This window comes from Sceloporus undulatus, chromosome 1 (assembly GCF_019175285.1).
Source record: "Sceloporus undulatus isolate JIND9_A2432 ecotype Alabama chromosome 1, SceUnd_v1.1, whole genome shotgun sequence".
Lineage (NCBI taxonomy): Eukaryota > Metazoa > Chordata > Lepidosauria > Squamata > Phrynosomatidae > Sceloporus > Sceloporus undulatus.
This window is the reverse complement of record NC_056522.1, coordinates 53,481,208-53,494,046: the sequence shown is the minus strand read 5'-3', so window position 1 is coordinate 53,494,046 and position 12,839 is coordinate 53,481,208. Positions and strand designations below refer to the sequence as shown.

Here is a 12,839-nt window from a genome sequence, read left to right as displayed (position 1 = left end):
CCTTAAAACAAACAGCTATCTTTATTAATGTGTCCTCACATGATTTGGACATTAATTAAGAAAACTGAAGACCTGTGAAAGAAAGGAATTCTCATTGGTGAGATGTTCCAAAAAGGGCACCTCACTTTTCATTTTCTAAATTAGTAAATGCCTGTTCCCAAATGCCTTTTGGAACACATGGTTTAATGCTACAGTGAGAGAGAATACAAATAATTTTAGTGTGCTTACCTCTTGTGCCTGGAAGATAGATTATTTGTCCTACTTGGATTTATTTAATATATATTCCTCTGATTTTCTACCACAGAGGAAGTCTAGCATGTCAAAATGCATCTACCAACTGAGGATTTGATGAGAGAGCTCTACGTTGCCCCCCCCCCCCTTGTTACTCATGTGTGTTAAAACAATAAATGTATTCTTGGCTATTTTTACATCAGTAAGAGTTCCCAAATTAACAGCTTTAAGCTGTGTCAGTATGACAACATATAACCATTTGAAACACTGCATTTTATGCTTTTTGAAGACTTTTTAAAGGGTTATATTGTAGTTTTCCCCATAAACTATTCTCTTATTGGTACACTGCTAATACAGACTAGAATTTTTTATCATGTTTTTGAAATATGTATTTTTTCTCATGAGAACACAGTTGCTAAACATTTATCTCATTTAAATGATAGCAGTGAACTGCATTACACACACACACAGTTTCATGTATAACAAATAATATGTTCTATGAAAAACTTTTTTCTCAACTGTAAAATTATCAGCCAAAATTTTTTTATAGTCAGAAGTCAAAACAGTATATTTAAGTTTATAAGATGAGCTTAGAAAGGATACTTTAAAAAACAGGTGAGAGGAGGGGAGTTTTATTTGCCTGGATAATAAGTTACTGTCATCATGGTCTTTACTAACATTTTTGCAGCAAATTCTAATGTTTTGAAAAGCCTCAGCAATCTATACCTAGTAAAGCCACAACTCCTCTGTGTAATGACAGATCAATTGTACATCTTGCAGCCAATCTATCAATTTCACATTATTAATATGACAAATGGTATATGCCTGTAGTTAGATAGCTTTCACTTCTGTTTTCATATAGGTTTGATTCCTAGGATGTACTTTAAAATACTATTAGATATCAGAGACCAGTCATCACAAGAAGTATGTCATTGGCCTACTACAGACTGCCAAAATAAAGCTGCTTCTGGTCTCTTTGGAGGTATGCTATTTAAATGATGCATGCATCCTAAGAATCCGGAAGCTGCACCAAAAGCTGCACTCCAGTGCTTAGGAATGGAGTGTGGCTTTGGCGCGACCTCCGGACTCTTAGGACCCATGCGTCATTTAAATAGCATACCTCCAAAGAGACCCAAAGCAGCTTTATTTTGGCAGTCTGTAACAAGCCATTGTCATTTTTATTGAAAATGAGTACTGTCTGGATTAAATGAGAAGAAATTACTATTGTTGTGGTTTCTTTCTAAAGTTTCTGTCTCAATCACATAAGAATTTTTTTCTTTTTTGAATATTTTTATTAGAATAAACAAATACACACACATATACATATTACAATGACTTGTCATTGAATAAGGTTTTTTCCCTAGTCAAATCAGACTCTCTCCAAGTATACAACAAGAGACCTTAACAAATGTGAGATAGCTAAGCAAGATCAAGGTGCATGGGCTGATTCCTCACCACTAAGGGAAATAAAAGTAGTAAAATCTTTATTACTGCCAGTTGTTTTATACCAGGATAGAGACAGCACAAGGAGAAAAGAAGCATAAACAAAGTGGCATGGGGTTAAAGAAGTAGCATGGAATGGTGGACGCAATTATGCAATGGTTCAAAGCAGCTATGTCTGGTAAAGTTTTGCATTTGGGAAAGCATGTGGATTTATTGAGGTGGGGCAGTATTCCAAACTGCAGGTTGTAGTTCCATTCATTTTTCAAATAGTCTTATTCAGAAATTTTTATCTCTGATAGTGGAAAAACTACACATATACTCTGAAAAGGTCTTACATTATGGATCTAGAAATAATTTTAAATAATGTATTCAGGTCCCATTTTCTATGGGTCTAGTTTAGTTCCAACATTTATAAAAATTACTCATTTTCATAAAACCAAAGACCCCACTTAGCTAACCAATATCATAAAAAATCCAGCCATTATGTCTGTAGAGAAGAACAATTTTTCATGAAACACTAACTTCAGTGGTGCACCCACTTTCAGAAAGCCATGAAAAATACAAAATAAATTGCAATGAAATATTGAAATAAAACCTTACTTGAACATTGTGCTTTAGTAGTATTTAAAAGGAAAAAAACTCCTATACCTTTCACACATACATCCTAATCCACAGTAATATACTACATGTCCTTATATTGTACCTTGAAAAACTCCATATAATATACCATTTCTTTTACAACTTTACAGGCGTGAATGTTGAACATTCAGTGTTCTAATGGCCCAGCATATCTTTATTGATTTATACTTAGGCAGCAATTCATGCATCTAACTTATACAGGTTAATAATTCATTGCTTGACTAAAAAGTTGTAGCCACTTAGACTCTCATGCAAACTTTACTATGACAGTTCTCTTTAAAATGGCTATAAACGTTGAGGAAAGGTGGTAAATCCTGACATACTAAATACAGATATTACACTACTTAGAAAAACATTTTAACATTTGGGACTTCACTATATGTATTCAGCTCCACAAGCCCAATAATTTACATTGCTTAACATTTATAAATATCAAAAGAACAAACAGTGCATAAAAGGTTGTAGACTATGTTTTTCAAAGAGATCAGCTAATGTTGCAAATGTAAAAGCATCAATTACCTCCTTCGATGGATGTTTCAACTCCACTTTGGGGGATCTTTTAATTTTCTACAGGTGACATTTAGTATTAAAAGCCACAACAGACCCAACTAGAAAAAGGCAATTTGCTTGGTTCTGAAGCAAAGCTCTTTGCTTAAAAAAATCAACTTTTCACAAGTGTAACTGCATGTAATTGGACACTCCAACTTAGTCAAGGTCAATGCTTATATAATTATGATTTATTGAAGGAACCCTCTCTATAATGTCCACAACTGAAAAACAAAATTACTGGAGGGGGAGAAATGAACATAAGAATGCATGTATTATCAATATATGTTTTTTTTTAAAAAAACAACTCAAAATAGCAACTGTTTTCACCAAAAGAATGTGAATGCTGCAGGTCTAAAAGAGATACCACTGATTCAGACATGGGATGAAATCCAATTATATCTGTGTTCATGGATGCATCAGTATCTGTCACTAGAGTTTCCTCCTCATGCAGTCCCCCTCCCTCAAATCTGTTCCAAAGAACTGGAGGACTTGTGTTCATGCAAGAAAAGATGCAACCCATGATATTTTCTGATGCAAATGGGACCCTGCTAATTTGACAACAGAAACTTGTTCCATTTTACAGTGTGTATAATACTTTCCTTATAGTGACTATCACAACATATATATATATATATATATATATATATATATATATATATATTGCAATAGAAGGTTTTGTTTTATTGGTTTTAATACACACAAAGAGAAGAAATGCAATCAGTTTAACTAGCTTGTTGACAATGTAGTGTAAATTGATCTTTACAGTGTCAAAATACTATTGGGCAGAGTCTCCCTTGAACAACCGGGTAAATTGCACCGATCAAAACAATATGCTGTTGTCCAGGAAGACAATACACTTCAAGAAAAACAGTTTAGTTACAACTTACCATATTAAATGAAATTTACAGGAAAAGCTAGAATTAATTTACAGTGAAGCATGCATAGCCCTACAGATTTTTTTTTCATTCCATCAGTGATTGTTGCAGTAAGCTTCAGCAAGCTACCACATATCAAAAACTTCAGAAATTGTACAATAGGGGGAAAAACAGTTAAGTATCTAGCTATCTTGGTTACTGCCTGTGAACATGTAGGACAAATGGACTTTTGGGAGGGGTTTGCAAATATCAGTGGAATGCACCAACCACATCCCAACGTGTTGCAAAGGAGTAAAATTAATCACTGAGTGGTGGCAGCAAGATATTTTTTAGATAAAAGATGGTCTCAAGGTGTATCATCCGGAAGTAGAAGTGGAGAGGGACATGTAAAGAATCTTCACACCTGGTCTGCAGAGTTGTAGTCCAACGCTCAAACTACTACACCATGCTGGTTCTCATAATCCCCTTATTAGTGACCGAAAAATTACAAAATAGTTAGCAAACACGTAGAGGTGTTACTATTAAACAAAAGTAGAAATGGGGCTTGTTTTTCAGAAGTATAACACATGGAGTTTCATAATTAAAATAAACCTTTTCCACAGCATGCTGAAAAGGAGCCCATCTTACAAATGTGTACTGTCCCCCTATGGATGCTTGGGCTGTATCTCTAAAAGTGTAAATCTGGTCATATAGTAAAACCTCAATTGTAGAGTGACCATGCGTGACCAGTGGGTGACTATTTCTGATTTCCGGGGGGGGGGGGTGTCTCTGAATTAATAGAGTGGAAGTTTAACATCAGTACATCTAAAAATACCAGTTCCCCTGTTGATAAACATGAAAACAGTGATCTGACTTTCCATCATCATGTTTAATTAATATAGTTGCTAGTATTGTGTATACTCCTCTGCCAAACTTACCATTTCAAAAGGATATACAAATATACTCAAAGAATATCAAAAGCCTATGAAACATAGAAGATGCTTATGAGCCTCTCACCCATATGACGATATGAAGATTTTGTACCAGTAATTTAACAATGTAAGAAAACAATTACTGTATACTGTACTACCCAGCAATTGTACTTTCCTACTATAGGGAAAATGAGGAGAATTTTAGTTCAGGGTCTATTTGTATCAATTTAACAAGCATACTCCAACTACCAAAAAACTTGCAGGAAGGAAAATGAAACCTAACATCAAGACAAGAGGAGTTGCATTAGAGAAGATCTGGAGATTTTAATTGACTGATGACATTTTAAATATTTTTTGTTACAGTAACAGACATTAGTCTGCTGTCCTACGCTCATACCAAAATTGCTTTATTTTGTCTCAAAACAGTTTCCCATATGGCAAAGAGGATTGTTTGTTTAGTTTCGGAAACATAAGTCAAATGTACTTTTGAGCATGCCAAATTAACTGTATGGAAGTTCAACAACACTTAGCAATGAAAAAGCTAATGCCTCAGGGTGTGCAGTAGTAATAGGTTTGAGTAGTCTGAATCACCCACAGTGTCATCCCTGCTAGTCTACCTATTCTGACCCCATTGGTGATGTAAACTGATACTCTCTGGGATGTTTCCACTCCTCTCCAGCTCCCAGAACTCTCTCAGTTCTTCCTTAGAGATGTAGCTAAATCATAATATATCCCTAAATAATTTTCCTATCTTAGAATGAAGTTCCTATAATAAAGAACGTTAGTTTGTTCTCTGAGCCATTTGTATCTTCCCTCAGTCAGGATCTCTAACTGCATGCACTACCGTATATACTCGACTATAAGTCGACCTCATGTATAAGTCGAGGGCAAGTTTTGGGGCCAAAATTGTGGATTTTGCTATGACCTGTGGATAAGTCAAGGGTAAAACTTAGGGGCATATAGCAAAGGATCTAAAGGATGAAGCAAAGTAAAACAATGTCAAAGAACTTACAATTTCCAGCAGACATAACTCTATGTGCTTAGTTTTAAGGTTGGATGGATGAGAGAATACAGAGGGTAAGTGCTTCCATGACAGATTATACTCTTGCTTTTCACCAAGGGATGGTTCCTTCTTTTAAATGAGAGTTAAGATACAGTACTTACACTGACCCATGGATAAGCTGACTCAGGTTTTTTGGGTCCATTTTTGACCTTAATTTCTAGACTTATACATGAGTATATACTGTAATTCTAATAATACTTTGGATATCAACCATAGATGGTGATCAAACCAATTGCCTATACTTTTCTTATGATTTACATTTCTGAGAGCAAGTCGCCTTCATTCACAACAAGTGAAAAAAGATAAATGATTAATTCCAATGAATTCCAAACATCTATGAGATAAAGAAAACTTATATATGCTCAAATAAAAAATAAATAAATCTCTAAATTAAAGTAGATTTTTGATGAGCTCTGGCAGCTCAAGATGGAAAAAAAAGGTAAGAGAGAGAAGAGGGAAGAATGTGTTTATTGCAAAGCAAATAACATGGGTTTTATGAACTAATTAAAGTAATAACCTTTTCCTTTCTTCACAGCTAAGCTTTGTGGCTATGCAGAAGAGTGAAAACATATGGTAAGAAAACTTCCTTAAGTCTCTTCAATTCTCATTGAGACCTACAGCTATGTATGTAGGGAGAGCCCTAAATGTAACCACTTGGAGGATAGTAAAGAAATAACTGCAGAGTTCACATTTTTATCATGGACTGATTTTCAAGATGCATACCCTATATGAAAAGCACCAAAATATTACAAAACTAAAGCTATTTTAAGAATCCAAACAGAGGTTTCAGAAGAGAACCTTAATATACTATATATATATATATATATATATATATATATATATATGTTGCTAAGATTATGTTCTATACAAGAGAACCAGAAAATGGCCAATGCAACACTTGATTTTTTTAAAAGGTTAGCTCATTGTGTCTTCCAGGTAAATTTGTACGTTTTCATAAGGATAAAATTGACAAGATTATAGAAGGACAAGCCTTGATGGAAAAGAAAAAACATGGCTCTTGGAATGGTGATCATATTTCAGTGACATTTTAGTCACTAAAGGTCAATAAATGTGTGATCAGGAATGATCCAGTATACATTGTTTACTTGGACTTCCAAAATGGCTCCAATAAAGAACAACAATAACATTTCTTACCCACCTCGCCAATGCTGGGAACAACAACAGACCAACAAATACACAACTTAAATTAAAAACACAACATCAGTTAAAACACACACATCAGTTTAAAGAACAAATAAGGCATATACTAAATCCACATTTTAAAATTTTAAAATCATGGGGATAGACCTGCTGTAAGAGACTGGTGTTTAAAGCTGTTTCAAATTCAGGCAGCATATTCAACTGTCAAATTTCTTCCAGCAAGTGGTTTCACAGTCTAGGGGTGGCTGAACAAAAAGTTTTCTGGGTGACAGCTGCCTACCTAGACCTGGCTGTTTGGGGTAAATATCTGTTAGAGGCCCTGAATGTATGGGCTGGATTATATTGGGAGGCATTCATCCTGGTGTTCATTCAGAGGAGACACACTCTTAGCTGTGGGAGTGTTCGACAGCATGGAGAAATATATTTGTGTGTTATCAACATACTGACAACATTCTGCCCCATGCCTCTGGATGACCTCTCCCAGCACTTTCATGTAGATGCTGAATAGCATTGGAGACAGGATGGCACCTTGTGGTATGCCATATAACAGCTCTTTTTTGAGAAGCAGCTATCCTCAAGCACCACTATCTGGAACCTGTTAGAGACATAGAACTGAAACCACTGAAGAATAGTGCCTCCAATTCCCAAATCCCACAGGCATTCCAGAAGGATGTCATGGCTGATGGTATCAAATGCTGCTGAGAAGTTCAAAAGCATCAGCAAGGACACACTCCCCATGTCCATGCTCAAATAAGATAATCCACTAAGATGACCATAGCAATCTTGCTCTTTATTCTGCTCTGAAGCTGGTTTGAAATGGGCTGAAATAAATTGTATCATCCAAGACAGTTGGGAGGCAACTGTCTGCTCAAAACCATCTTCAAGACCATCTTAGTAGGGCCAACCCCCCTGCAGGGATGGACAATAGCCATGATACTAACTCTAACCAGAAAACGATCTGTCCATGACAACTCGGAGGTATTAATCACTCCTGCCCACAGATCCGTATGCTCAGAGCTGAAGACACGTCAAGGATGTGACCTGCTGCATGTGTGAGTCCTGAAACCAGTTGGACTAGGCCCCTACATTCTATTATCCAGTATGTGTTTCCTATATGATCCCTAGTGCTCCTTCCTTGGACATCTGGAAATTCTTGCTCCAACAAAGAATCTTTGTTGTAGATTTTTAAGCATCACCTTGCTTGCATGAGAATTAATTTAATAGTGTAATGGTTCTGTGATTGTTGCATTTCCTGGAGTCTCCTTTCTTGTGAATTGGAATAAATACTGAGTGTATATACTCTCAGTACTTTCAAGTGTATTACTTACTGATCTGAAACAACTAATTTCATCTTCAACTATTGTTCAAGGCACTCTTTCTCTCTACAGTGGTAACAAGGCTACTGGACACCTCTATAATTCTCAATAACAGTGTGAACTTAATAAAAATCTGTATAATTACAGAAATTGTTCAAGACCCACAGATTTAAAATTGGGAATATATGAGGCTAAACTTTCAGTACATAATATTTGGAATCATTACTCTCCTCTATGCAATTGATAGAATAAAGAATATAAAATCACCAATATTAAATTAACAGAATGCAGTTCTTAGTAGAATACATTTCATAAGACAAAAAAAATCAACCATCAGAAATCACCATTTCAACTGACTTTAATTTTGCTAACTGCCTGTTTTTTTAGTTCACCAAATAAATAAATAAATAAATAAATAAATAAATAAATAAATAATCTTACAGAAATCAGAACACTACTGAATTCTTGTTTAAATCCTTAATCCAATTCTAGATTCTTCACAAAACCTTTAAAAAGGCATATACTTCTACTGTTCAAGCCTATCAAACCCAAGCAAACCTATCAGAGATATTTGCCCTTTAGATAGAACAGAAGTTGAATCAATTTCATTACTGTCATACTGTGTAGAGAAAAATAAAATTTAGACAGAAATTTTTTCTTTAGTCTATATGCAGCACTTAAAATGCCAATTATACGATCACTATGCATTAATTAGCTTTCATTTATGGAGGATAGAAGGTTTTGCTGTAAAGATAATAAACACACCATTATTTCCATCATCAGACTTTGGGGACTGACTAAAAGGAGTTTAGAAATAGCCTGTCACTTCAGGCTTTGCTTACTAAATTATTAATTTACACAAAATACTACATTAAAATACTATTAAAGCAACCAAAGACAGCATATGCAGACTTGAAAAGAAGTTCTCACACTTGGATAGATTATCAAATGCAGTTTCTGACATGTGAACTGAATTCGATTTTCTTTTGTTTCTCATTATTTTACAGTATTTGCCACTATGGCTGTTCAAAGTGGTTTGCTGAAGTTTATATTTGCTACCTTCAATTTGTTTTATTCTTCCTGCTGTGAACTAGCTAGCTGGGACTCTGTAATCCTTCTTCATACTATAAACTAATACTAAAAACAAGGGATTAGTTCTTCAGTGCAGGATTAGGCACACACAGAAGTGGTGGGGAGAGAGAATGCATTCAAACAAGTACTAAACATCAAGAAAACAGTACAAAACAATGGCAGCAGAAGTAAATAGTTCATGTTTAAGTATTCATTTTCAAGTTGGATTCACCGGGGCAGCATCCACACTGCAGAAATAATCCAGTTTGACACCGGTTTAACTGTCACAGCCCAATGCTATGGAATTCTGGGAACTGTAGTTTGTTGTGGCTCCAGAGCACTCTGACAGAGCCTAAATGTCTCATAAAACTATACTTCCCAGACTTCCATAGCATTGAGCCATGGTAGTTAATGTGGTGACAAACTGGATTATTTTTGTAGTACAGATGCATCCTAGGACAACTTATTTACCTAGGATTGCATTCCTCAAATTGGTTTATCTAACATAAAGCAAAATTCATTTTAATGTATCAAAGTGGATCCCATATTTTTCTAAGGCACCATGTTTGATTCATATGCAATTTATATGTCACCCGTCTACAATCAGAAGTTTGTGATCCATTTGTAATATGAAAATATAGGCACCATTTGGATAAAGGATTCCCTATTTCCTCCCAACCTCCAATTTCAAACTGTGTCTGACTTTTCAACATGCAGCACTTTAATATGCAACCCACTTTTTTTTTCTAATCTCTTGTTCATCTATTTTCTGTCGCCTTAGCTAACAAACCTAGGAAGTAGTATAGAGTTTTCTGGTAAAAGTCTCATTGAACTCAATGAAGCTTGCTTCTTAATAGCCATAAATACATACATATGTATGATCAATAGATCACTATTGCTCTGTTACTATCATCCTTCTCCTTGAAATATTTGCTGATTATTAACAGAATTGTAATTATAACAGTCTTCTAGTTGAGATACTTTCTGAACTTGGGTTCTCAGACTCTGTTTTTGACCGGTTTAGATCTTATTTGTCAGATAGATCTTTTCCAGTGGTCACGGGTGGTCAGACTTTGTCCTCTGTTACCTTATCTGTTGGAGTTCCTCAGGGGTCTGTTTTAGGTCCCCTTTTGTTTTCTTTCTACACCTTGTCCCTAGGTAAGCTCATTAGTTCTTTTGGCTTTTCCTATCATTTGTACGCCAATAACACTCAGCTGTATCTTTCCACCCCTGACCTTTTTCCGGGTCTTGAACATCTTGTCTTACAGCTATCTTTCAGTGGATGTGGCATCGATGCTTGAAGCTCAATATGTCCAAAACAGAGCTTCTCGTTTTTCCATCTACGTCTACTCTTCAATACTCCTTTTCTGTTTCTGTTGATGATATTTCTATTTGACCAGTCCAGGAAGCCCATAGTCTTGGTTTTATTTTTGATTCTGTATCCCCCAGATCCAGACCGCAGCTAAGGCATGTAGATTCTTTTTATACAATATTGCCAAAATCTGACCATTTCTATTTGCCTCTACTGCCAAGATTCTGGTCCATGCCCTAGTGGTCTCGTGACTTGATTTCTGTAACTTCCTTCTGGCAGGGCTTCCTCTTTCTCACCTCCGTCCTTTAATTTCTGTCCAGCATTCAGCTGCACACATTATTACATCTGCCCACCTCTCTGACCATATCTCTCCTTTATTGTCATCCCTTCACTGGCTCCCCCCTTCTGTATTCAGTATAAGCTTCTGCTGTTGACTTTTAAAGCCCTGCATGGGCTGGCTCCTCCTTATTTATTTAACCTTCTTTCTCCTCACATTCCCATTCGTGCCCTCCATTCTAGTAGTCAAGGTCTGCTATCTCAGTCTAGGATTTTCACTGCCCCATTCCAGATTCGTCCCTTTTCACTTGCTGCCCCTCACTCCTGGAATCTCCTTCCCCCACGAACATGGCTCATCACTTCTTTAACCAGTTTCAAAACTGAGTTGAAAACCATCCTGTTCAGAGAAGCGTTCCCAGGCATTGCTTGACTATTATTTGTTATTTGACATTTTTAATTTGTTGCCTGCTTTACTTTATTGAACCCTTTCTTGTATTGTTTTTTATTATTTATATGTATTATCCTATTATTTCTTAGATTGTACACCATGGGCAGGTTTGCTTTATCCATTGTATTGTTTGTATGTACAGCACTGTGTAAATCTACAGCGCTATATAAATAAAGCATAATAATAATAATAATAATAATAATAATAATAATAATAATGACTATTATTTGGAGGGCAAGGAGGATTCCATAACATGACTATAAAAAAAATGATATGGACAGTGAAGGTCACCGGTTAAAAAGGAGCAGACTATTAAAAATAGAGTTCAGAAAAATCATTGTTTTGATTGTTTGGCAGGACCACAACTACTACATGTTTTTAAAAGCAGTACTTGCTAAGGTTTTAGAGAGCTGGGAAAAGGCTTTGCTTCTGTCTGATGTATAACTAGAAAAATTAAAATTTCAACTACACAAATATTTTATCAGTTATTAAGTCTCGTATTTTTAGGATATATTTTAGTTTCCCTGAGCACCTGCAGTTAATATTTAATATATCATGCAATAACTGGGCCCACTTCTGACCTCACCAATAGCCATCGAGATTTGGCCCAAAAAATTCAAATTCTGGGATGCTCCTATCCTGGCAATCTTTCCGCCCGTCACCAGTGTTGTTTCTTTCTCTTATTTATTTACAAGGATTCAATCCCTCACTTTAAAAGTCTGAGTACATTCAAACTTACTTGCAAGAAACTTTAGTTCTGTCAGCTACCATGGTCCATTGCTGCTGATTTGTAGAAACTTCAATGTAATAGCTGTAGCTTCTGTCATCACAATCCCAGAGAAGTAACCTGCAGGAGTAAAGAAAGAATCCAGTGTTACCTCATATTTCTATTTCAGTTTTTATGAACCTACTTTGTGCACCTTTTTGGCCAAAGAGGACATAAAAACAACCTATAACAGAACAATATCATAAGAACTCTCTGCATATATTTTCTTTAAAATCATCCTCATAAGTTACATTCTATTTTCCCACAATAACAGGGCTCACAGCAGGTTACAACTTATCGATGCAGCAAGGAATTCTTTCTGTGCTGCTTGGATTGCATTGGCAGAATCTCATCCAGCAGAGCTGTTCAAGGTAGTCAGGGAATTAATTCAAACTCCTGACACCCTGAACTCTTTATTAGAGTCAACTACTGCCTGCTGTGACGCTTTTAACGACTTTTTTGCCGATAAAATCTCTTGGATAAGGGCTGATCTCGATGCCAGTTTTATAGCAGAACCACGACAAGAGGTGTCCAGTGCCTCTGGTAACAAGGTTATATTGGATCGCTTTGAGTTTGTAAATACCGATGATGTGGACAAGCTTCTTGGTTGTGTAAGAAGGACGACCTGCCCTCTCGACCCTTGCCCATCCTGGCTGACCGTTCAGGGAGGGGATGTAATAGCAATTTCATTACTTCGTATAATTAATTCATCCTACAGGAGGGTTCATTTCCATCAGCCTTAAAACAGGCCATAGTGAAGCCTATTTTGAAGAAACCC

General features: G+C 36.0%; 1 protein-coding gene across 6 annotated transcripts in view; it reads right to left on the bottom strand.

Moving 5' to 3' along the window:
- Positions 1-12,839, bottom strand: part of BTBD9 (BTB domain containing 9) — a 191,559-nt gene that overhangs the window by 30,478 nt on the left and 148,242 nt on the right. For all 6 annotated transcript variants that reach the window (XM_042443783.1, XM_042443768.1, XM_042443776.1 and 3 more), the window contains one exon: positions 12,035-12,142. In XM_042443783.1, coding sequence (XP_042299717.1) covers positions 12,035-12,142 — 108 coding nt within the window. The remainder of the gene's footprint in view (positions 1-12,034; positions 12,143-12,839) is intronic.